The sequence below is a fragment of the Canis lupus genome, chromosome 16 (assembly GCF_011100685.1).
Source record: "Canis lupus familiaris isolate Mischka breed German Shepherd chromosome 16, alternate assembly UU_Cfam_GSD_1.0, whole genome shotgun sequence".
In the NCBI taxonomy this organism is placed as follows: domain Eukaryota; kingdom Metazoa; phylum Chordata; class Mammalia; order Carnivora; family Canidae; genus Canis; species Canis lupus.
In genome coordinates, this window is record NC_049237.1 from 55,566,926 (window position 1) to 55,592,619 (window position 25,694).

Sequence of the window (25,694 nt, forward strand, 5' to 3'; positions counted from 1 at the left end):
CTATCATAAATAAATAAATAAAAATTTAAAAAAAATGAAATCTTGCCTTTTGCAATGACAGGGATGGAGCTAGAGAGTATAACACTAAGCAAGGTAAGTCCGTCAGAGAAAGACAAATACCATCAGATCGCACTCGTATTTGGAATTTAAGAACAAAACAAATGAGCAAAGGGAAGAGAGAGAGAGAGAGAGAAACCAAGACACAGCCTGTTAGCTACAGAGAACAAACAGTTGGTCCCCAGAGGGGAGGTGGGTGGGGGTGGGGAAGAGGTGCACCTGTCGCCGTGAGCACCTGGCTGATGTAAGGCAGTGTCGAGTGACTATATTGCACACCTGAAACTAGTATCGCACTGTATGTTAGCTACCTGGAATGTAAATAAAAACTTTCAAAAAGAAGAAAAGATGTTGCAACACATCAGGAAAAAACAATGAGGTCATTCTAAGGGAAAAAAGAGAGAACAGGCGTGAATTTTAGACCAAAGTCTTATCATTTCTACCGCGATTATTCTTTCCTTCTTTTGTAAACAACAACACAGCTGGGCATTTGCCACAGCAAAGAAAACAATCGAGAGGACCTACGAAGTCCCTTCATCAACATCCTCGAGCTCCTGCCGCAGTTCTGAGCAAGGAGACCTCCGGTGCGCCCGGGCCGGGCTTTTCCTCAGGTCGGGGAGGGTCCGCACGGGCAGGAGGCGCGTCTACGCACAGCAGCATCAGCCTTCCCTGCTTCCATTCCAAATGACAAGCTTATGAAGTTAGGCTCTTGAAATATTTGAATTAACCTGCCTGCAAAGTTAGACTGTTCCTGTGTGGCTTTGATGTGAATCTCTTAGAATCGTCTCCCTTTCTCTCCAGGTGCCAGCGCCCAGGCCTCCTGCCAGCCGTCAGCTAACCGCCCGGCTCCGCGAGGCCCGGGCACAGCCTGTTCTGAGCTGCTGGGGGGCTGCTCCTCCAGTGGCTCCCCCAATGCACCCCCCCAAACTTCCCCCGTGACTCTCCATAGTAAACTGCATTGGCAATTCGTTTTTGCACGTACTTTTAAAGGAGGGAGCGCTAGGTCTTGAATTCCGCCCCTCAGTTCACCCCGCAGTTCAGTTCCGAGGGGCACCGGCATCTCCCCGGTGAAGGCGGAGAACAGCGGCTCGGGGCCTCCTGCGACGGACGGAGGAGCCTGGATGGGGACTTCACCCTCAGGTGGCCGACGGGGTAACACGGCGCCCGGTCCTGCTCCGGGCTGGGCCCAGCGCCCCACCCGCAGCCCCCACAACCGCCTCTCCAGGAGCCGAGTTTCCCAAACCAACTCGCTGAAGACACTCTTCTTGTGGTGGCCCGAGGGACAGCTTCCCAGCGCCTCCAGCTCCACCTGGGCCCTGCCATTGGACGGGAAAGGGGAGGAATGGGACTGGGGGGTTGCAATGACTGGTCAGGCGCCAGGACTGGGAGGGGTGTTGGGGTGACGGGGGAGGAGGTGTCGGGGTGACGGGAGAGGGGTGTCGGGGTGTTGGGTCAGGTGCCAGGACTGGGAGGGGTATTGGGGTGACAGGGGAGGGGGTGTCAGGGTGACGGGTCAGGCACCAGGACTGGGGAGGGGTGTCGGGGTGATGGGTCAGGCACCAAGACAGGGGTGGGGTGTCGGGGTGAGGTGTCAGGCACCAGGACAGGGGTGGGGTGTTGGGTTGGTGGGTCAGGCACCAGGAAGGGGGGGGGCAGGTGTGAGGACACAGTGGGGCAGGAACAGCCATGTGAGCACATGCAGAGTAGAGGCAAGCATGACCTGTGCACTAGGGGTCAGGACCTACATTTCGGGGGCCCCCACACGCTGCTATAAACGGCAGCTAAAGAAATGAAAACGCAGACCTTGGAACTGTACCCTTGTGTGGGCTTAGAGGGCGAGGGTCTAGAGATTTCCGGGAGGCTCCGATGGGACCGTAGGGCAGGGAGCCTCTTAGGCCGAAGCAGCCCTACCTTCCAGGAAGCAGAGCATTGTAGAAGCACCACAGCGAGGCTGCAGGAAGGCCTGAGGCTGTCTGGCCTGGGGCTTGATTTCGGTGAAGGGAAACTAACCACCGGGTTCTGCAGCCCCCCCCCCCTCGCTCTACAGGTCCCCGGCGCGGTCCAACTCTCTTCCCCCTTCAAGACGGTAGATTCTTCAGCGGTGGCTGCTTCTACGACAGGGTTTTTGCAGGGCCGGGGGCAGTCCTCACCGCCTCTGATTAAAGCAGTGCGAGCCCTACAGCAGACCCCACGGGAAGCGCGAGTGCCCTGGCCTCAGGGACGGTGGCTGCAAACTGCCCCCAAAGGAAACGCACGAGTGCTCCGGGGAATCGCCCGCCCGCTCGGGAGTCCACACCCCCGCCTCCCCCTCCCCTCCCCGTCGCCCGGCAGCACCGCCTGGGCCCGAGGCCGGCGGCGCAGGTGTAGGGAGGCATCGGGAACCTTCCCGCTCACCTCCTGCGCTTTGCGACCCCCGTTCATCCTCGGGCCCTCGGGCCACCCTCGTGGGGACGGGGACCGGGATGGATTTGCGGGCGGGCAGCAGGGCCAACGCCCTCTGAGGAAGCTCGAGGAGGCGATGGGCGCAGGCCTCGACGCAGCTGGTCCGGGGCACCGACGGGAGGTCCCAGAGCTCGGCCCTGCGCACCCGGGGGCCGCCTGCCGGGTACTCCCTCCCACCCCCTGAGGCCCCCCCAGGTCCCCCCAGGCCCCCCCCAGGTCCCCCCAGACCCCCGGGCTGCCCGGCCCCGCTCCCGCTAGCCTCCCGGGCCCCGCGGGGTAAACCAGGAGGGGCAAGGGGGAGGGGGAGGGGGGTCGGGGAGGTGGGGGGCGGGGGGGGGCGAGGGGGGAAGAGGGTCGGAAGGCGGAGACAGGAGGCGGGGGGCGGGGAGGAGGAAGGGGGAGTGGGGAGGGGGGTCGGGGAGGCTGAGGGCAAGGGGTATGGGGAGGTGTAGGGGGCGGGGGACGGGGGTATGGGGAGGCGGGGCGGAAGGAGGCGGGGGGAGGGGGGTCGGGGAGACGGGGGGGGGAGGGGAGGGGGGAGGCGGGAGGGGAGGGAGGGAGGGGGGGAGGGGGGGGGCGGGGAGGGAGGGGGGGGGGGAGGGAGGGGGGGAGGGGAGGCGGGGGAGGGGGCCGGCGGGGGGGGGGGGGCGGCGGCGGGAGGCGGAGGATGCCGGGTGGGCTGGGGCTGTGGCACCTGTGAAGCGGCGGAGCGAGCGGAGTGAGTGCCAGGCAGCCTTGGCCGCGCCCGCCACGCCCCCGCCCCCCGCCCGCCCCCACCCCGCCCCCACCCACCATCCCCCCCCCCCCCCCTACCCCCTCCCCCGCACCCGCGGTCCCCTCGGCCTCCCAGGACCCGGGCACCTGCCCTCCCGCCCGCGCCCCCCCAAGGCCGGGCCGTGCCTGCGCCCCGCGCCGGAGTCCCCGTGGGCCCGGGTCGGTGGGGGTTCGCGGCCCGGGTCGCCCGCCGGGGCCCCGCCGTCCGGCCGCACGTTGGCAACACGCTTTAGCGCCCTTTCTGGTTTGAACTCGGTAACCCTTTCGGTGCCGCGGAGGAGGCCCCGCCCGCCCGCCCGCCGGGCTCCCTGCTGCAGGGTCGGCCTCCGCGGGTCCCGGGCGGGCAGGGGTTTGCTGAGCCTCACCCCCTCCCCCCGCGCCCCTGCAGCCCGTGTTGGGACCCGGGCCCTGCCCTCAACGTTCCCCCCGGAGTGACCTGGTGCCTGGGCGCTGGGGTCTCCAGTTGGCACCGCTGTCCCCGTGGGTGCCCGGGGCGCCCCGCAGGGGGTTCAGAGGCCCGGACCACACAGGACCCTCCCCGTAGCACCCGCCCAGAGGCCCAGAGGCCGCGCAGACCTTGTCCTCTCCATCCCTCCCCGTCTAGCACCGACTAGGGCCTCCTCCTCGCTGCTTGGCCTAGGCGGGCGGTGACCCCACAGGCTTCTTGTGCCCAAGACCCTGCTTTACCTCGGGGAGGGGGTGTTGAGGGGAGGGGAGCAGGAAGGCCGGCTGGCCAGCACTCCCAGCACAGAGCCTGGCCATTCCCGGCCCTCCGTCCAGACCTGCAGGGTTCCTACTGGGCAGTGCTGTTTCCACTACTTTCCCAGCTTTATATGCCCATAAATCCATTTTAAACTTTAATATTGGAAACCCCAAGCGATGATCCTATGAAAGGAGTACAGTGATTCGTGCATCTAGCAGTGCTGCGCGCCCACAAGCCCCCCCCCCCCACTGTCACGGATTGGGAGTGCAGATCCTAACCTACATTTGTCTCTGTCCACTATGTTGCCCTGCCCTAGCAGCCTCACAAATTAAAAAAATAAATCCCCAGAGAGGAGGATTAGCGTTTTTAAATGCACGTACCAGGTGCCAGGTACTTTTTGTGCGTGCTATCCTACGCAATCCAACAGCCCCTGTCTGCGACCGTGGTGTCTGGTGTTTTGGGACCCCTGGAAAGCCCTGGCGCCTTCATTCCACCTCACACCCGTCTAGAACGCCAGCTGGCACTGCCTGCTTCTGGGCTGGGTCAGTGGGAGCCCAGCTGGTGCTGGGGGGGCAGCGTTGGCAGGTCCCTCACTGACTGTCCCCTCCCGCCTCCCGCTCACCCGCTTGTCTTTCCCGTCTCGGCCCGCAGGCCTCTGCTGCGTGGTTCACTACTTCACCACGGGACAGCTCCTCTGGGGCTGGCTGGCCCTTGCTCTGCTGCTGCCGGGCTGCCTGGTCCAGGTTCTGAGCTACCTGTGGTTCCGGGCAGATGGACAGCAAGGTCATGGCTTGTTGGTCGTGCTCCACCTCCTTCAGCTTGGCGTGTGGAAGCGGTAAGAGCGCGCAGCCTCCTCTCACCTGCGGGGCGTGATTTCCTAAGTGCAGTAGGAGCACATGCATCCTGCCCCGAGGGTCATCAATGTTCAGGGTGGGAAGAAAGCCCAAAGCCCCCACGTTGAACCCCCGCTCGCATACAGGCATCCCCTCTTCCTTGAGCATTTCTGTCATCAGGAAGCGCCTCCCAGAAGCAGCTGTGACCCTTCAAAACTTTTTTTTGTCTTTGGCCAAATTCTGTCTTCCTCTTGTTTCATTTTATTGGTCAAGGCTCTGGAGCCATAGAAAGTGCCTCGCTTAGGGCAGTTGTATTTAAAGTCCTGCTACCGGTTGAAGAAGGTGACATGGATTTAGCACAGACTAGGCCATGGAGCTGGCCTGGTGACATTTGCATCAAGGCCTTTTTTCAGGATGAAGCCATCTAGGAGCCAGGCCCATTTTTTTTTTTTTTTTTTTCATAAACAGAGCAGCCTCAATGGGCCTAGTGCCCAGTCGCCTTACCTGTGGCTCACCTCTGTAGGTACGATCCTGTTTTCACTGGGAGAACCTGGATCCCTGGTACCTGGAGTGTCTGGAGAGGTCTGTCAGTGAGCTTATTAAATGGCAAATTTCAGCTCTAAGCCACCTCATAATCCCATAGTTGTCAGGAATAAAAAAGGGGAGAAGAGTTTGGGGATTATTGAGGCCATGCCGCTCACGTGTTTGTGAAGTCATAGATGCCCAGGATGGGAAGGGTGTTCAGGAAGTCGGCGCACATTAGCTCTCAGGCTGTGCTATCAGCTGTCTTGGTGGCTTATGCCTTCAGCCTGTCCCAAGGCTTTCTCTGGAGGAACTGAAATAAGTTTTCTGGTTTCTTAGCTGAATCTGAAGAAGGAATGACTCCTTTCCATACAGCGTAGAATCTCAAATAGGAGGTAGAGGACGCTTCTAATAAAGACATCGGGCAACCACCCCAGATTTGACTGGGCCCCTCAGAGCTGGAGCCCTCCATCTCTTGAAGGCACCAAAAGCACATCTGTAACCACAACAGTTTTGCCCAAAGCTGGGCCTTTGTGTCCAAGCAGTGTGGCTCCTCTGAAAAGATGGAACTCTTACTTGTGGGAGGAGAGCAAGGATGGTTTTTGCCTCAGACTCATCAAAGATTTGAGGCCCTACTGGGCACCTTCTACCACAGGAGAGATTGTCAGCCCCTTCCCTCAGCCCGGCCTAGTAGGAAACCCACTAAGGGCTGGGGTGCCCTTGAGGACAAATAACCAAACATTTGATAACTCAAAAGGAGAGTTGAGTGGATGCTAGTCACTTGAGAGAAGCTTCCAGACTAATTGCCCAAGAAGTCTGCCTTCTGGTACTATATAAGGGCCCTTCTGATCCAGTGCCTTCCGCTGGGATGGGGCTGTCTCAGGCCCACAATTCACTCTGTGGTGTCCACCTGTGACTCCACAGTCTTTTCTTCTCCATGCTCCCTCAAATTTAGTAAGTGGTGCTGTGTGTTGCTGATATGTATTAACACTAAAGTTGGATAAAGGAAGAGAGTCATGAAAATTAGGCCTCAGGAAAAACAACTAGTCATCTGTATCTCTTTTTATTTTAGAAAATTAGGGGAATTTAAGAAAAACCACATAATTTGAAAGGGAAAAAAAGATGAGAAAAGTCAGAAACAGTAATGATATGTCAAAAAACAGGATAAAGTGAAAATACACAGTTGTTCACAGCCACAAATTTGGTTCTAAGTTTTTTTCTTAATTCAGTGAGTTAGCATACAGTGTATTATTAGTTTCAGAGGTACAGTTTAAAGACTCATCATCAGTTGAATGTAATGCCCAATGCTCGTTCTATCACGTGCCCTCCTTAATGCCCAGCACGCAATCACCCCATCCCCAAAGCACAGCAAAGGAAAGAGTCGACAAAACCAAAAGACAACGGACAGAATGGGAGAAGATATTTGCAAATGATAGATGAGATAAAGGTCTAGTATCCAAGATCTATAAGGAACTTCTCGAACTCAACACCCAAAACACAAAGAATCCAGTCAAGAAATGGGCAGAAGACATGAACAGACATTGCTCCGGAGAAGACATACACATGGCCAACAGACGCATGAAGAAATGCTCCTCATGACTCAGCACCAGGGAAGCGCAAATCAAAACTGCAATGAGATACCAGCTCACACCAGTCAGAATGGCTAAAATGAATAAGTCAGAAAATGACCGATGTTGGCGAGGGTGTGGAGAAAGGGGAACCTTCTTGCACTGTTGGTGGGAATGCAAACTGATGGAGCCACTCTGGAAAACAGTGTGGAGGTTCCTCAAAAGGTTGAAAATAGAGCTACCCTCCGACCCAGCAATTGCACTGTTGGGGATTTACCCAAAGGATACAGTGATTCAAAGGGGCACCTGCACCCCAGTGTGCATAGCAGCAGTGTCCACCACAATAGCCAAACTGTGGAAAGATCCAAGATGTCCACTGATGGATGAATAGATAAAGAAGATGTGATATATATACAATGAAATATTACTCAGGCATCGGGGCCCTTGGGTGGCTCAGTGGTTGAGCATCTGCCTTTGGCTCAGGTCATGATCCCGGGGTCCTGGGATTGAGTCTGCATCTGCCTATGTCTTTGCCTCTGTGTGTGTGTGTCTCATGAATAAATAAATAAAATCTTACAAAGAAAGAAAGAAAAGAAAAGAAAAGGGAAAAAGAAAAAAGATTACTCAATCTTCAAAAAAAGAGAAATCTTAACATTTGCAAGGACATGGATGGAACTAGAGGGCATTATGCTAAGCAAAATAAGTCAATCAGAGAAAGACAATTATCATATGATCTAACTCATATGTGGAATTTAAGAAAGAAAACCAAAGAGCATAGGCGAAGGGAGAGAAAAATAAAATATGGCTCCAAGTTTTATAAACAGCCCAGCAGGCACAAGAAGCTACATGGCTTGCAGTGTTTCTGAAATTTTAAAAGTGAACCAAACACACAAACAGAAATCCACTGCCTTAGAAGAAAGCTTTGAAATCTGAAATAGAAAACAGCTGATCTATTCCTCATCCAGGATCTGGCCTGTTTGTGTTCCCACCAAGAAAACTGGGTGACATGCTGTCTTTAAGCAAATCCACCCTGAATTTTGCAAGACTTTTCTTCAGGGCCTGCAAAGAGGTTTCAGGAAAGTGCAGTTTTGCAAAAGCACCTGTAGGAGGAGCCAAAACAATTGCTTTTTGCACAATCCTGACTAACATTTAAGAATGGATCACTTTAAGTGACTTTAATGCAGAAGCAGCTACTAATAATAGAAAAACCAACAAAACATGAACCTCTTGAGGCACAGTGGCTTATGAAAAATATAAGCACTGAAAACATGTATTTTTATTCCAAATAATATGTAGATAATAATATATATTTTGCTATATTATTATATTTATTCCAATAATAATATTTATTCCAAATAATATATATATTAAGTGTGACTCTATTCAACTGACCGTGCCATTAGTGACTACTTGTTTAAAGCAAAGTCAGCTACTTTTCTCCATGTGGTGTTTATATTTCCACTATAATGCTACATGGTCCCAGCATCTTTTAAAAAAAATATTTAAGCCTATAAATTCATTTGGAACCTCAGCATGAAGTGATCAAGGAATACCCAATTCATCCCAACCTTAGGACCTGCCTTGGTTTAGAAATTTTTCTTTAGCGGAAGCTGAAAGTTCTTAAAAAGAAAGATGAGGTGAACGTTAAGGATCTGTAAGGAAGGCAAGCTGGCATAGATGAGGAAAAATTTAATATTTAAGAGTACGTAAAATACTTTTACCGTGCTCAACGTCACTCGTTCTCAGGGAAATACAAATCAAAACCACAGTGAGCTATCACCTAAAATCAACAAGGCAAGACACAGCAGGTGTCGGTGAGGATGTGGGGTGGGAACGCAGACCGGGGCAGCCACTGGGGGAGGAAGTAGGGCCGCTCCTCAAAACATGAAACAGAATTACCACGTGATGCAGCCATTCCACTTCTGGGTGGAATTCCCTAAGGACTTGAAAGCAAGGTCTGGAAGAGGTATCTGTATACCCATACCCACGGCAGCATGACTCACAGTAGTTAGAACGTGAAGCAAAGCGAGCGAAGCAAATCAGCAGACGAATGGATGAGCAAGATGTGGTCTGTGCACACAGGGGAGTATTACTTAGTCTTTAAAAAGAAGGAAATTCTACAAACGTGCTACAACATGGGTGAATCTTGAGGACTTTATGCCAAGCAAAATCAGCCAGTCCCCGAAGGGCAACTATCGTATCATCCACTTACATGAGGTCCTCGGGGTACTCAGTGTCACTAAGAAACTAGAACGGTGTTTGCGGGGAGGGGGGGTATTTCGATCTCATCGTGATGTTAAATACGAGTGTGTGAGTCAGGGCAGGAGGACACTAGGTCCTGGAGTGTGGATGGGGAGAAGGGGGTGGAGAGTTGATGTTTGATGGGTGCAGAGGGTCAGGGTTATAAGAGGAGAAGAGTTCTGGAGATGGTTGGTGGGCCTGGGTTGCACACCGCGGTGAATGACTACAAATTATTAAGGACCTATTCAGTTGTAGTGTCGATTTAAATTACGTTAATTTAATAAATCATAAATACCGCTGAACCGTACACTTAAAATGATGAAGATGGCAAATGTTATGGGCATTTTACCATAACAACAACAACAAAAAAAAAAAATTTAAAGAAGGAACAGCCATAGCCAAGACCTCGAGCTGTTCACTATCTCAGGTTTAGCATCGCGGAAAAGTGTGAGGATGGAGGGGAGTATATGCGTGTTCTTCAAGCTGTGGCCTGGGGTAGACTGTTCTGGATGAAGCGGGTACGTGTGGCTTTTTGCTTAAGCCATCGGTGAGGACGAATCAGAGCTTGCTGAGGAGCTTCCGTCCAGACTTAGGTTAATTACTGTGTTTCCAAAGGTCCGTTTAGAGCGTGTGTTCCTAATGCAACTGGAAGTCTTACACCCTCATCCCCTGGTGCGATGTGCTCAGCATGCCCCCCCTTTTTTATTTATGAGAGACACAGAGAGAGAGAGAGGCAGAGACACAGGCAGAGGACAAGCAGGCTCCATGCAGGGACCCCAACGTGGGACGCGAACCCGGGACTCCAGGGCCACGCCCTGGGCCGAAGGCGGCGCTAAACTGTTGAGCCACCTGGGCTGCCCTCGGTATGCCCCTATTCACGCGTGGAGATGTGTGTGGCAGAAGGGCCTGGAAACACGTGATGGAGATGTGGTCCTGAGTGAGGCCTAAGTGGGGAGGGACACAGCTGAAAGGGAACTCCGCAGAGCAGAGAAGAGGTGTTCGCAGTGCTGAGGGCACAGCCTGGGGTGGTCGGGGACCAGCCACCCATCATTCTGGACCCGTGTCGGGCCACAGCAGACTTCCCGTGATCCTCCAAGTGCATCGGTGGAACCAGAAGTTCTGGGCCTGGGGCCCAGCCCCTGTACTTAGCACAGGCCTCCGGGTGACTAAAGCTCAAGTCTGGGAGGGAGCCCTAGCACGGGGGTGGGGGGGTGGGGTGGGGGGGCACGGCCCACCCAGCAAGCAGCCCCCCTCCCCCCCACTGGTGCGGAGGCAGCCAGGCTCACAGAGCCAGCGTGCTTGGTTCACTGGGACTTTGCTGCAGGGGGAGCGCAGGGTAAGAATTCTCTAGATGGGAGGAGGGCAGCTGGAGACAGATTCGGCTGGGTCCTGCAGGGGGGCCTACATGCTGCCGGGAGGAGTTTGGGCGTGGGAGACCCAATGGGAAGGTTCAAGCAAAGGATAACAGTCAAATGAGGCCCCTCGGGAGATGGCCGTGAGGACAGTAGAGGCAGTGGGCACAGTGCGGAGAGCGCAGGGGCCGGGCAGGCAGCCAGCAATGCAGGCCGGAGTCGGTGGGGACGCGGAATGAGACAGCACCCCCAGGAGCCAGGGACCAGCCCTCCCCCTTCCCACACCCCCCCCCCCGGGCCCCCCTATGAGCCTGACCCAGTGATGTCAGCCTGACTTCCTCTTGCTGCCGTGGGGTCCAGATGGCCCAGTCACAAAACCAGGTGGACTGCATCCCCCCACCCCACCCCACCCCACCCCATCCCCGGCTCTTTGTTTCCTAGAAACGAGGCCCAAGCCCCCGTTCCTGAGGCTCATTCCTGAGGCTCCTGCCCCGACCTCACTGTCCCCAGCGGGGACCCACAGTTCAGCCCCGCCCGCCCCACACGTGCTCCCCAACACCTTGCTCCCGTCCGCCCATCCTCTCCTTTGCCGGGAGCCCTTGCTGACCACCTCCTCGGGCCCCAGACTCGATCCCCCGGGATCTGCGGCTCCGTTAGATCCGATTTTCTTCCTGCTTAAACTTCAAGGGCGTACGGTTTCTTCCCCCCGCGGGCGTGGGGCTCCCAGGCCAGGCTCCCCTTTCCTCTGGGCCTACCTCTGTGGTCTCCAGCAGGTGGCAAAGCCCCCTGAGTGGGCCAAGGCCTCAGCAACCTTGGGAGAACACATGGCTCGGGCCTGGAGGGAAAGCTGCGGCCCCTGATGCTTAGTCGGGACCCTCTTTGTTGTCCTCATTGTTGGGGTTTTCTCTTGACATGATGTTCGTGTCAGAGATCACGGCTTCAAAGACTCAGCAAGAAAATCTGCTCCCTCTGGGATTCCAGGTCATGAAAAAGGAACACTCCTCCTGGGGCATCTTTCCCGAGCCCTGGGAACCAGGGTTAAACCCCTTTCAAAGGGGACCCCCGTCCGCGCTGGCCCCTGACCCGTTGGCCCGGGATCAGAGTGGGGCCTGTCGCGGGCAGAGCCAGGGTCCAAGGGGGACCCTTGGGGGGAGCTTTCCAGGTGACCTTAAGGTGCAGCCTGCTCTGACTCAGGAGCAGGTGACTACAGTGACCTCCCTCCGGTTCTTCTTCCCTGGGAGAAGCAGGGCCAGGTGTGGTCAGCAGCCCTGGCCCTGCCCCGAGCGCGCTGCCGGCCGGGGGCGCACCGGGGAGGAGCCTGCGCCACAGCCCCAGGTCCACGGCGCCGAGTGGGCCTGGCGGTGGTTTCATCTTGGCGGACGCTACACGGCTCCTGGGGCGGCAGGGGGTGGGGACCCACGCCCCTTCCAGCAGCCTCGGGAGCCCGGCCACAGGTCCCGGGGTGGGTGCATGGGAAGCAGAGTGAAACGGGAACCTTCCCAAGCTTCCCTGGTGTTGAGTCCTTCCCTCGGCCCTAGGGAGGTGGCCCGGCCTGGGGGGGCTGCTGCGTCCCCGTGGCGCGTGACCGCCGAGCTGCACCGCTGCGGACTGGCCTCTGGGCCGCCTGCCTCCGGAGACGAGGCCCTGCACGCCCCAGCCTCCTGTTGGCGTCGTGCACGTCACCCGGTTCCCGTGGCCCTTGATGAGGGCCCCACGCCCGCTCCCTGCGTCCTGCGTCTGTCCCCCCAGCACATCTCCTGCCTCTCCCTCTCCTGCGGGCCCCTGAGTGGGGACGGTCCCCGGGCTCTGTGCATGCGCCCCCACTGTCCCGCCGCGGTGTCCCCGGGCCACCCGGGCCTACGCACAGCCACAGCCACTGCCTGCCCGTCCCCGAGTCTCACACGTCACCGTCACCCGGGCCCCTCTCTGCCTTGCTTCCGAGGACGCGTGTCCTCCCCGCCGGACCGGCTCCCACACACGAGTGTGCCGCGGAGGCTGGAAGCCCAGGTCTGCTTGTCGGCCGCCCGGTCCCCGTCTGCCTTCACCTGCCCCTTCCTGCCGTCCCCGCCGCTCCCTCGTCGCCCGAGCTGCATCACTTCTTCCTTCCTCCAGCACACGCACGTGGTGACACACGCGTAGGGATGTGGCGTGTGCACACGCACACACGGCGGACGGTACAACAGGCAGGGGGCTCGCGCCCCGGAGGACGGAAGCGCCCGGGTCCTGGGCTGCAGACGGTGACCCTGCCGGTGCTCCCGCGGCCTTCCCCGGGCGTGTGAGCGGGGGCTCGGAGCGCCAAGGGCGGCGGCCGCTCTTCCCCCTCGGACGGGCGCTGCTCCCATCAGGGGACACCTGCTGCCCTCACCCAGCCCCGCTGACCCCCCAGAGCCCCGCCTCCTGAGGCCGTCCCCACGTCCCCGGAGCAGAGCTTCCCAGAGGAGTTTAGGAGGGGGCAGCCCCGGCAGGCCTGTCGGGCCGCTCCGTCCCCTGCCCTCCCCCCGACGTGGGGCACAGTGGGCCTCCGGCCAGCCCCCCGCAGCAGGATGGCCCTGGCACAGCTGGGCTAGGCCTGATGACTTGAGGGTGCAGCCCGAGGTGGGGGCCCTGCTGTGGAGACAGGGCAGCTCCTGCGGTGCGACGCCCGACGTCTCGCAGCCAGGAGGCAGGCAGGGGTGTGGGGCCTCCCGTTTAGGCTGCACCCGGCCCCGTTCTTCCTCAGGCATTGGGACGCTGCGTCCTCCGCTCTGTCGAAGGAGGGGGAAGCCTCCCGCCGCGACCAGCTGCTGCTGCAGGAGGCCGACCTGTCTGCCCTCCGCCTTCTGGAAGCCCTGATGCAGACCGGGCCCCACCTGCTGCTTCAGACGCATGTTTTCCTCGCCTCAGACTTCACAGAGCTGGTGCCAGGTGAGAAGAGTTCACCCCCCGCTCCCCCCCACCCCGAGGCCAGACCCTCTGACCTCTGGAGGGGACTAGAAGTGGGCGCCTGACTAGTGAGGCCTGGGCTTCCAAGACGGCCCCTGCTTGGGACAAAGAGGGCAGCCCGCGCTCAGCAGCACGAGACGGTGGTTGGGATCAGCCCTTGCGTGGGGCCCGTCCACACAGCAGAAAGTGTAGGTGGCCGCGTTGCCTTGAAAACAGCCTGGGGAGGGGCCCACGCTGCTCCTTACCGGGCCAGTACGTCCCTTTCTCCCCTGCCGTCTGGGCGCAGCCAGGCGCTGGGCCCCGAGAGCCTCGTGGACATAGAGCGGCTCTGGCCCGCAGACGTGGGTCCAGCCTGCATGTGCGACGGCGAAGGCTCGCTCTGCCTCTCTCTCTCTGTTTTCTTTTCTCTTGGGCACTTCCCGATTCTCCCCCATCCTCCTCCTCCTCTTCCTCCTCCTCCTCCTCCTCCTCCTCTGTGCCGAGCGTCCGCTCTTGCGTGCGCTTACACGACATACGTAAAAGTCACGACTGCGCGGTCCTCCTGTCGTCCTTACTGTGGGGCCTGGCACCATTTATGTCCTGGTTTTATTTCTGGGACTAAAGCTCCTGTGTAGGCACCTGGGGGAGGGAATACGGTGTTCAGGGCCGTCCGGCTGCTTGGGCCGAGACATCGGGGGCCAGGAAGGAAGCGCTCCCCTCGCTTGCTGGGGCGCAGCGCCCACCGCATTGCAGAGGAGGGACCTCCCCCGTGTCCCCGCGTCTGTGCACAGAGTTGTCCTGCTACCCGGCCACCCGGGTGCTTGGTGAGGGACGCCCCCTGCGATCCCGGCGAGCTTAGCCGTCCGCTTCCCTTGCAGGGGTGAGCGCCCTGTGCTCCTGGGCCGCGCTGTCCTGGGCTCTGGTGTGCTACGCTCGCCTCGCGGGCCTCCTGAAGCCGGGCCGCCTGCCCGCCCCGTGGGCCACCCTCTTCTGCCAGCAGCTCTGGAGGATGGGCATGCTGGGGGCCCGTGTCCTCAGCCTGGCCCTCTTCTCCAGGGCTTACCACGCCTGGGTCCTGGTGGTTGGAGGTAAGCGGCGCTTCCGGTCGAGCTGTCACTTGCGGAGTCACAAACCGCCTCCCAGAACTTCATGCCTTAAAGGCACCGTTTGCAACCAGGAACCTCAGGTCTGGGGGGCTCACCGGGCACCTGGGGGCATCGCGGGTGGGTGCAGTAGGATGCTGGCTGTCTGGACTCCTGGGAGGCTGCCCAGGGCTGCCGTGCACACGGTGTCTCGGCTCCCGGGCCCGGTGTCCCGGGGCGCCTCCTGGGCCCCTTCTCTGCAGCAGAGTCCGCGGGGCTGCGACGTGGCTGCTGGGAATTCGAGGGGGACGCGACGGGAGGCTCCCAGTCCCTTCACACTGGCCCGGCTGTGGGTCAGCACGGCTGCCGCCACCCTCTGCCTGTCAGAGCTGTCGGGCCCAGTCCAGACTCAGGAGCGTGGGGTCGACTGCAGCCCCACGGGTGTCCAGGGAGGCGACTGTGAGTACCTGTCTTTGGGGATCTGCTCCCATAGCTTTTTACTTTTTTTTAAGATTTTATTTATTTATTCATGAGAGACACAGAGAGAGGCAGAGACCCAAGCAGAGGGAGAAGCAGGCTCCCTGCAGGGAGCCCGATGCAGGACTCGATCCCGGGTCTCCAGGATCACACCCTGGGCTGAAGGCGGTGCTAAACCGCTGAGCCACCTGGGCTGCCCACTTTTTATTCTTTTTAAAGATTTTATTTATTTACTCATGAGAGACACAGAGAGAAGCAGAGACACAGGCAGAGGGAGAAGCAGGCTCCCTGCAGGGAGCCCGACGCGGGACTCGATCCCAAGACCCCAGGGTCCCGCCCTGAGCCGAGGGCAGACGCTCCACCGCTGAGCCCCCAGGCGCCCCTGCTCCCATACCTAGATAGCCCAGCCCTCGGCGCCCTGCCCGCCCCGGGGCCCCCCTGCAGCTGCCGTGGGGCCTGCTCGGAGACCCTGCTCTGGATCACGGGCTGGAATCTTTCCTGTAGAGAAACAGGCACAGGGTCCTGCCTGTCCTGACCCCATCCAACGGCAGATGGCACGCACTGTAGCTTCTGAGATCCCTCCAGGAGTCCTTCTGAATGCCAGATTTGGGGCCTCCTCTCTGTTTCCAGGAGGGCATCTCCACCCAGCCAGCCCCCCGTCCCCAGCTCAGTCTAGACGCACGGGGTACAGACAGCAGCCCCGCAGGGGTCCGGGTGTCCCCTGCCACGGACAGCTGTCTCCTCTGGCCGTCAGGGAGTACGCTGTGCAGGAAGGAACGGTGTGCTCGTGCTGCGAGAGGACAGGAGGCGTTGAGAACTGTTCCGACGTGAGCCCCGAATGAGCATGAATACACCTGTCGGCAGAAAGGAGAAACTCCTGAAACTGTGCTCCCAAAGAAAGATTAGCTGTTTTACCCATTTTTAAAAAAATTCAGCTCAGACTTCAGGGAGATATTATTCATCTTAAAATACAGGAATGAACATGACAGCTGGCCCACGTGCAGCCTGTTCCTTGGGACGCAGAGGCCGTTGGCTCTCGAAGCGGTGACTAAACACCTGGGGAGCCTCGAGGTTCGGTCTCCTCCGGGAACTAGAAGTGCTGGGCGCCCGGGAGCGACGATGCAGAGGGGTCACTGAAGCTAGTCTCTGTTTTCTCGTCCCCAAATCGGTTCCCTGCCCTTTATGAGGCTCAAATGGGATAATCGGGGCAAAGATAAAAGGTATTGGTTTGCCGTGCTCCTGGAATCTCCTCTGGGCTTTGAGCGGCCTTCCTGGAGGCCGAGTCAGGTGTGGTCAGAGCAGAGAGGACCGTGTCCTTGCCTCGCCCCCTCCCCGCCTCCCCTCCCGCACCCTGACGCCCTCGGCCCGCCTCCTCCAGGTGCCCACTGGCTGGTGATGACCTTCTGGCTTGTGGCCCAGCAGAGTGACGTCGTCGACAGCACCTGCCACTGGAGGCTGTTCAATCTGCTCGTGGGGGCCGTGTACATCCTCTGCTACCTCAACTTCTGGGACAGCCCGTCCAGACACCGGATGGCCATGTTCTATACGGCAAGTGTTGGCGAAAGCGAGAAAGTGCTTTCTTGATGCCTGATTTTACTGGTTTTGTGCGTTCCGAGTGCATGTGTGTGTGAGTGTGTGTAGTCGTGCACGCATATCTCTGTGACCAGCAACAGCTTGGTCTTAGGAAAAATTCTAAAAGGAATTACTGTCTTGAACAGAGATGACAAGCTCTGAATCCATGAGTACGCCCTTTGGGGTAAATTGTGCTGTGCTGGCAAAGAGAAAGTAGTAGTAGTAGTTGTTGTTGTTCTAAAAGCCAAAAGACTGCAGAGTATTTGGAAATCCACGTTCTAAGGAGGATGGGGCTGGAAGCTTGGAGCAGCTCTGCTTTTAATGGTTAGTGGCTTTGCTTAAATAATGGAAACCGTGTCCCCAAGGTCAAAGCGGGAAGGTCTGGGCTGCTTCTTTCACTGATTCACTCAACAAAAGTATGAAGCATGTGAATTTCTGTAGGTTCTGTGCTAGGACTTATCCCTACCCTCCGGCGGCTTCTTGTTCTCGTCTTCAGGGCCTGGGAGTAATGATGGAATCAGTAGTAGATTCTAACGTTCTGGGCAGGATCATCATGCACCAGACGCCGTCCTAAGCTCATCAACTGTCTTATTTCTCACAATACTCAGTGAGATGAAACCCATTTTACAGATGCAGAAACTGAGGTGTAAAAAGCCAGGCATCCACGGAGAAAGGGGAACCCTCTTGAACTCTTGGTGCGGATGCAAGCTGGTGCAGCCACTCTGGAAGGCAGTGTGGAGGGTCCTCAAAAGGTTGAAAATAGAGCTACTCTATGACCCAGCCATTGCACTACAGGGTATTTATTACAAATGTAATGATCTGAAGGGGCACCTGCACCCCAATGTTCATAGCAGCAGTGTCCACAATAGCCAGACTGTGGAAAGAGCCCAGAAGTCCATCAAAAGATGAAAGGATAAAGAAGATGTGGTCTATATATACAACGGAATATGACTCCGCCATCCGAAAAATGAAATCTTGCTATTTGCAATGACGTGGATGGAACTTGAGGGTATTATGCTGAGCGAAAATAAGTCAGTCAGAGAAAGACGGTTATCATATGATCCCACTCATGTGTGGCATTTAAGAAACAACACAGAAGATCATAGGGGAAGAGAGGAAAAAAACGAAACAAGATGAAATCAGAGAGGAAGACAAACCAAGAGAGACTCTGTAGGGAACAAACAGAAGATTGTTGGAGGCGAGGGGCTTGGGGGGCTGGGGTCGCTGGGTGACGGGCACTGTAGGAGGGCATGTGACGGGATGAGCACCGGGTGTTATATAAACTGATGAACCAGTGACCTCTACCCAAAAGTAATACTAAAAAATTAAAAAAATAAATCTAGGACCTCTGATGTTTGGAGCACATCGGTTTATAACTGTTACATCTTCTTGGTGGATTGACTCTTCTATCAATAAAGTCTTCTTTGATTCTTGTCACCACAACCACCACCAAAGTCAGGCATCTAGTGAGACAGAGGCAGCTGGTCTGATGCTGCGAGTCCAGCCGTAACCAACAGGCCACGTGGCCGGGCAAGCGCAGCCAAGCATGTTCCAGCCGGGAGGGCCCCGGGGCCCCACTTCTCAGCCTGGCCGGGGGTCTGAGGCACTCAGGGAGCTTTGGACGTAGATCGCAGGTGCCTTGCCAGTGATTCTGGCCCAGCGGGTCTGAGTGGGGCCCTGGCATCAGTCCTTCAGAAGCAGTGCCAGGTGGTGCCCACGGGCAGCCTCACTGAGAAGGCCTCCCCTTACCTTCTCCCTTGCAGCGGGGGAGACCGGCCTCGGGATGAGTTGGGAACACCCTGGAAAGCCAGGTTTGACCTCTTGCCCTTGTTACCAGCTCCCTCGTGCATGTACAGCCTCCTGAAACGGATTCAGGGACTGGAGTGTGGGCAGATCGAGCCTCCGTGGCCCCAAAGACATAGACCCATGAATGCAGCCTCTGTGACCGGAGAAGTGATGGTCCCAAAACCCCAGGAACATAAGAGGGTGAGAGAGGAGCATCAGAGAAGGCTTTACAAAAGGGGACATTCGAGCTGGTCTTGGGAGATGAGCCTGGTTGGCCTGAAGGAAGGGTGGAGAAGGGGGTAGGGGCATGTCAGGCAAAGCTGCAGAAGCAAAATAAAGACTCAGGGAGCCCGAGGGGAAGTAGTGCACATGCATATCTTGATGATGGGGGGCAGTGTTCTTGCAAGTTAGAGCAAGGTGCTCCCCACGGCCACCCCCATCCCAAGCGGGGAGGGTGATCTGGAATGTTTGTGCTTCAGAGAGACAGCCCGCAGGTCCTTGAGGAGGCAGGGCTGGACGGCAGAGGAAGGATTTGTAAGCACAAGCTTTCTAACCTAAGGGGTCTAAGGGGGGTTCACGGCCTGTCTGTCTCTCACCGGATTTCGGCTGGAACAGAGTGAATCTTCCTGGCAGTGCTAGCTTTCTTAGGCAGAGGCTTAACTGGGGCCAGCTCATCACCCTAGGGATGCAGCCTTGAGTTGTTGGGAGCTGTGTGACTGTTCAAGTCTCTTAATGTGTGCGGGGTGGGGGAAGGGAGGCCGACAAAGGCATTCATGCTCCGTGACTGCAGTTTTTAGAGGCCAGGCTTGAGGCCGGGTCAGGAAGAGGGCTTAGCGATGCCTATCTGCGTCAGGCTTGGTCAGGGAGTCTTCATCGGTGGAACGTCCCTGTGTTGGTCAGGGTTCTCCAGGGAAACAGAACAAACAGGATTTATAGACAGAGGTAGGGGGAGATTTATTAGGGGAATTGGCTCATGCAATTTTGGAGGCTGAGACAGGCCATGGTACCTGCCTCCTGCAAGCCAGAGAACGAGGAAAACGTGGTGTGATTCAGTCCGAGTCCAAAAGACCAAGAAGCGGGAGCTCCGATGACCAAGGTCAGGGGAAGATGGATGTCTCAGCTCAGGAAGAGAGAGAACTTGTCATTCCTCCACTTTTTTTTCTATTCGGACCCTCAACAGATTGGACGGGGCCCCCCTGTACTGGTGAGGGGGTAAGGGTCATGTTCTTTACTCAGTCTGCAGATTCGAATGGAAACATCCACACAGACACACCCCAAAATAACGTTTTACCAGCATCCGGGCGTCCCTCAGCCCAGGCGGGTTGGCCCGTGACGTTAGCCCGCACAGTCATCGTGGGGGCAGCATGTTGGAAGAGGACGGACTCTGGAAAGGAAAATTGGGGACTCATTGTAAACAAGATGGCCCGCACCGTCAGGGAGCGGGGTCTTGAGCACCCCAAGGTGAGATGGGGCTACGTTCAGGTGTGTTAGGGATGACAAGGTCTGACCTGAGGGGAAGCAGGTCATCTGGCAGTGGCGTGGAGGAGGGATTGTGGGCAGGGAATGGAAGACAGAGGAAACCGTAGGACCCAGGCAGCAAGCGATAGGATCACGACTATGAAAATGGCAAGAGGTTGGAGACGAACTTAAGAATGTGACTCAGCGGGACCAGATAGCTGATGAGCTGCGCAGTTGATTTAAAGAGTAGAGAGGGATGGGGCCGATGGAGAGGGGCATTCAGTACTGAAATAATGCCTGCCGGTCCTTCGAGACGGTGCCGCCCACGCCCCAAAGGCCTGGGGAGAGTGGGCATTCTTAGGATGGTTAAGTCGCTTTCATAACGCTTTTAATTCTCTCCTGGTTTGACTGCAAGGTCATGACCTGAGCTGAAACCAAGAGACAGACACAACCCACCAAGCCACCCAGCTGCCCCTGGTTTCCAGTTTTTATACATATAAGAATATTTTTCAGAATAAGGAAATAAAATGGGCATAATTAGAAGATGGTATGTTTAGGGCAGCCCGGGGGGCTCAGCAGTTTAGCGCCACCTTCAGCCCAGGGCGTGATCCTGGAGACCCGGGATCGAGTCCCACATCGGGCTCCCTGCTTGGAGCCTGCTTTTTCCCTCTGCCTGTGTCTCTGCCTCTCTCTCTCTGTGTCTCTCATGAATAAATAAATAAAATCAAAAAAAAAAAAAAAAGAAGAAGATGATATACACCATGTATGAGGCATTAAGAAAAACTGAATTGTCACGCCCTTGGGCCAATAGTCTTCGAAAGCCTTGCGTGGTTGTTTATGGGCACCATTTTAACTCCAGGAAAGTCAAATAAATAAAATATAAAAAAAAAAAAAAAAAAGAAAAGAAAAAGAAAAAAAACAGCCGAACTAGAAACCCAAATTAAGAAGCCAGCCTAGCCGAGGGGGGCCAAGAGCCTTCTGTAAAAGCTGCCACCGTACCGTGGTGGACGGCGGGCGAAGGCTCCGGGCTCGGCCAGCGGGAGAGCCTCCCCTTACTGAGGCCAAATTTACCTTTAAAGCGGCAAATAATCGAAAAAGCAATACCAACGTCGTTCGGGAAGTTTGTGACGCTAGTTTACTGGAGCGCAGTGGCAGGGTGAGCCCTGCAGATACGTGCGATGATCGCATTATAAAACTGGTACACGGGGACAGTGAAGGTGCGGACGTGACATGTGTGCGGTTGGAAGTGGCCGTCTCCTCCCTCCGCCCTGCCTGACGCGGGGAGGGGACCGCCGTGGCCTCGGGGGCTGCGCCCGTGCATCCCCCGTGCATCATGACTCTGCGGATGCTTTAGTGACCTGCTCTGAGAACTGGGGCCAGAGATGCTTCTTCAGACCTTGGCCCTGCTTCTGGGGGGCCCGGTGGGCCGTGGGCATCACCCCAGGGGACATCGCGGACAGAGCCTCCAAGGCTGAAGGACACTGTCTCCGAGGCCACGCGCACCCGACCAGGGTGCTGACTCTCCCTTTGGTCCCGTAGATTATGCTGCTGGAGAACATCGTCCTTCTGCTGTTGGCCACCGACTTTCTCCAGGGCGCCTCCCAGACCAGCCTGTGGACCATCGCTGGAGTCTCGTCTGGATTTCTGATTGGTAAGGCCCGGTGTCGCCTTCCTGCTCCCCCTCCTCCGGCCAACTCTACAGTGCACTAACTCTAAGAGCGGGAATGTGCTCAGGGGGGTCAGGGGGAGGGACGGGTCAGGTGCGGAGCACCGAAGGGAGCTGCAGGATGCCCACACCAGGGCCTCAGAGCTGAGCCCGGCCTTCCTGTGCCGTGCTGGACTGTGCTCGGACCCGCTGGACCCAGACTGTCCACTTCTATCCTAAAGGACTCGTGGGTGGGGCCTCCTGTCCCCGGGGTTCTGGCTGGGGTCAAGCATGCGACTTCCTGTCCCTTCCACCCCAGCATCCTAGCCCTGGGGGAGGGACAGAGCAGGGGTCCCCAGAAGTGACACCACGTGCTACCTACCAACAGGAGCCCTAGGACATGGCTGCTGCATTACGCCCAGGTCAGACCTGAGGAGGGTGGCACAGAGGAGGTTAGGTAGTGTCCCCTAATCAGACGTTCTGTGGGCGGTGGACGAGGGATTCACACGCTGCTCCCGTGCGGCATCCAGGACGGTGCCTGGCGGGCTTGGATACTTAGCTCAGTTTTATGAATGAAGGACTCCGGGTGCCGAGCCCCCTGGGCCCCCCCAGCTGACAGACGAGCGTAAGCTTGAAAGGGAGCCGCCCTCTGCACTTGGGGAACAAAAATTAAAGAGGGAGGAGAGATGTTTTCATTCTCAGTAACCCAAGGCAGAGGGAGCAGGGAGCCGGGGGCAAGGTCAGCTGGGGGCCCAGACGGCCTGAGATGGTGGGTGAGCTACTGTCAAGGTGCTCAAGCTCTAAAGCAGACAGCCCTGGCTCACATCCTGACCCCCCCTTGACCAACATTTATTGAGCACCTACTGCATGCCAGGCTGGGTTTGCAGCCCAGAGCCCTGTGAATGACACGGCCTCGCAGAAAGGCTACTCATTAAATGCATGTACTTGGACTTGCCTGAGGAGGGGGGTGAGTTGCCCAAATTTTTGACCTTGGGTGGCTCATTATAAAAGAAGGGGCCGTCTCCCCACCGGCACGGTGAGAATTCAGAATCATGTGTGGAAGCGGTTGGAGGGGTCACCGCGGAGCCAACACTCCTCCGCGGGAAGGCTGTCTCCATGCCCCGCTGGAGGCCTGCTTTGTCACCCCCCCCATGCCTCATCCCCCCAAAAGTCCTCGGGCAGGATCGGAGGGATCATTGTTCGGGGCCCCCCAGCTCCACACACAGCAGTCTGCCAGCCCCCCTGCGGCTCCTGCCCGCCTCTACTTCAGGTAATTCAGCAAGAAATGCTGTTTATAACGAGCGCCCTGAAACCAGGCACTTGATCTAGTACAACAGGAAACTGGAAATAACGTGGGAGGTTACTGGAATGCTCTGTTAAAGAAATTATTGCCGTAGTCAACACTTCTGATCAAAATAAATTAAACTGACAACAATGTGATTAAGATGTTTATGCACAAAGGAAGTGTTGTTGCTGCTCATGGAAATTCCTTGATATGGGGTTTTTGATGGATATGTTTGACCTTTCCTTGGGTCTTGTTTTTGAGGTTATTCCTTACCTCCCCCCCCCCCCCAGTTTTGGACTCCATCAGCTGGCGTGTGGATGGCTGCATTCTGAGTATTTGATCCAGTTATTTGAAAGCAAAATCAGCATTTCTACTGGACATCACACACACGCAAACACACGCATACACGCACACATGTGCACGTGTGCCCACAGGCACCCAGAAGGCTCAGCTACAGCTGCCCTAAGAAAGAAGTCATGGTATCAATAGGATTAAACTTTGTTATTACTTGGTTCAGTTTAGAAACATTTGCAGCTTGTAGAAGCTGGAGCCTCCTTAACTTCCCCCCAGATATCCATTTCTGATGCTCCAACAACAGTCCTGGGGTTTTTTTGTTTTGTTTTTCTGTTTTTAAAGATTTTATTTGCTTATTCATGAGAGAGGCAGAGACACAGGCAGAGGGAGAAGCAGGCCCCCTGCAGGGAAGCCCTTACGGGACTGGATCCCAGGACCCTGGGTCACACCTGAGCCAAAGGCAGATGCTCAGCCACTGAGCCACCCAGGTGCCCCCAACGGTGCTGTTGCGGATCCCATTTATATTCCTCTGTCCAGGATTCCAGACTCTGGAATTCTCCAGCCGCGGGGAGGATGCGGGGTGCAACACAGCGTCACCACGTGCGCTTCTCTGTCTCCTTCTCCAGGCAGCGTGTCGCTGGTAACTTCCTACGGGCTGCTCCGTCCTCCGTCTGCAGGCGGCCGGCGGGGCCGAGGCGTCGCCGCGGGGGATGGAGCGGACGCGGAGTCCTGTCCCCGGGGTCCGGCTCCAGCACGGGGAAGCCCGGGCGCAGGCCAGGAGGACGGCGGCGAGTTCACCGCGCTGGGGAGGGCCCCCCCAGCGCGGGGGAGTTCACCCCCAGAGGCCGGGCTGGAGAGCCTGACCGCTCGGGAGGACCCTTTCTTCAGTCACCATCACTGGCTGTTGCTGAAACTTGCCCTGAAAACGGGGAACATGTCTAAGATCAACGCAGCCTTTGGGGAAGACAGTCCTGGCCGCTTTGGTCCCCCTGCGCGGGGGGTGGGCCAGCACTCCGCGCAGCAGGGGACGCCCCTGTTTCCCCAGCAAGAGCTCCCCCCGTCACCCCCCTGGCCCCCAGGCCTCGGAGAAAGGCTCTGGCATTCCAGGTGTCCTGAGCGCAGAAGCCGACCTGCTGGAAGCGTCCAGTTTCGCGTCTCTGGCCGGCGACAAGCACGACCAAGCGCCCGGCCAGAAGCGGCCACCTGCCCCGACGCAGGGCCGCCCGGGGGAGGGAGCCGGCGCGGCTTCTCCGCTGCAGGGCAGGGCTGCGGGGGCGCGGACAGGAGCGCAGGGCCTGGAGGGCTCCACGCGGGACTTCAGCGCCACGGCCGAGGGGGGCCCGTCCCCGCAGCAGGAAGGCGGCCAGGCCACTCCGCACACCTGCGCCCCGGGCAGGAGGCCACGGTCCCCACCTCGGCCGGCCCCTCGGCCGTTTCCTGCTGCCATGGCCGACATCAGCCCGATCCTCCGCCCGGGCCTCTCTAGAAGCTTCGTGGGCACAGCCCCGGGCAGCTCGGAGCGTGGGGAGCAGCGGGAGCCCACGACGGACCGGAACCTTCCAGAACTGCTGTCCCTGCCAAAGTGGAGCCTGTGGCCCGCAGACCAGCCTTGCCTCACGTCCACTCCCAAGTGTGAGCCTGCCCGCGGGGCTGCAGCCGGAGGCCCGGCTCACCACCTGGCCGGGTGTCTTCATCTGAGCCCGGCCCGGCGGGTGGGACAGCAGGCCGGCCACCCGCTGGGCCTTGAGACCCGAGAATCCCATTTCTGACACCCGAACCCCCAGCGCATCCCCTCTGGACCTCAGTTTGCACAACTGGAGCCCGAGGGACTGGACCAGGCCATTTGTGAGCTCCCCTGCAAACACACACACGTGTGCACAGGCACACGCGCCCGTCAGAGTCGGGGGAGGACACACAGCGGCGTCCCGTCAAAGTTGCCTGCTTTCTCTTAGGAACCGTATGATCCCATTGTGTTTTGTTTCACTTTACTTTTGCTGCTGTGGCTTCTAGGAAACTCAAAGGCAAAGCCAGAGCAGAACTCTGGTTCTGTTTCCATCCGGCTTCTTACTCCAGCTCCCTTCTCCCGACACTGAGTGGTCATTAACCTCTTGAAAACGTCTTCTTCCTGCATTCTTCCATGAAACCTCGTAGGAGGATGATGCAGAGGAGAAAGCGGTGCTTACAATCATCGGCCTACGTGAAAATGCAAATATCCTGAGACTCCTCTAGCAGGAAAAAAAAAATTAAAATTTTTTTTTTTTTTTTTTTTTTTTTTTTTTTGCTGAATACGCAGGCCTCCTTCCCCCAGGCCAGCCGGCCGGCAGCTAAGTCAGGGGGCTCCTCTCCTCCCCTGACCCCCACACGGTCCCCCCACTCTGGTCCATGTGCGAGGCTCCCTGTGAGCTCAGCTCTCCCCTGAAATGGGTTCCTGAGGACGGGCGTTTCCGTCCTCTCCGTGGGCCTCCTTCTGAGCTGGTTCGAAAAGCACAGTCCCGACCCGCAGATGCAGGAGGCCGTGCAGACACGGACGGCGGGGCGCTGCCGGCGGGTGGTCCTTTCCTGCCTTGACCGAACACCTCTGGGTCCAGGGACACTATTCAGTCCCCAAGAGGCCACGTAGGGGGACTTCACAGTGAGCGGCCAGGCTGTCGTCGTCCCTGCTGCTGGCCACAGACGCCAATGGGGGATGGCAGATGGTGGCTCAGG

At 57.5% G+C, this 25,694-nt stretch overlaps 1 protein-coding gene and 1 long non-coding RNA gene across 2 annotated transcripts; one reads left to right on the top strand and one right to left on the bottom strand.

Moving 5' to 3' along the window:
* Nucleotides 1-465: 465 nt before the first annotated feature.
* On the bottom strand, nt 466-1,460 carry LOC119869618. Its single transcript, XR_005371141.1, has 2 exons — nt 1,037-1,460; nt 466-723 (listed from the first exon to the last, which is right to left on the bottom strand). It is a non-coding gene; the product is annotated as an uncharacterized LOC119869618 (long non-coding RNA).
* Nucleotides 1,461-1,920: 460 nt separating this feature from the next.
* Nucleotides 1,921-25,254, top strand: XKR5 (XK related 5). Its single transcript, XM_038559210.1, is given in 9 exon segments — nt 1,921-1,928; nt 2,386-2,659; nt 4,483-4,808; nt 13,209-13,393; nt 14,269-14,478; nt 16,328-16,497; nt 21,304-21,415; nt 23,615-24,051; nt 24,053-25,254. Coding segments are annotated over 9 exon segments (2,427 nt in total). The 3' UTR covers nt 24,758-25,254.
* The last annotated feature ends 440 nt before the right edge of the window (nt 25,255-25,694 follow it).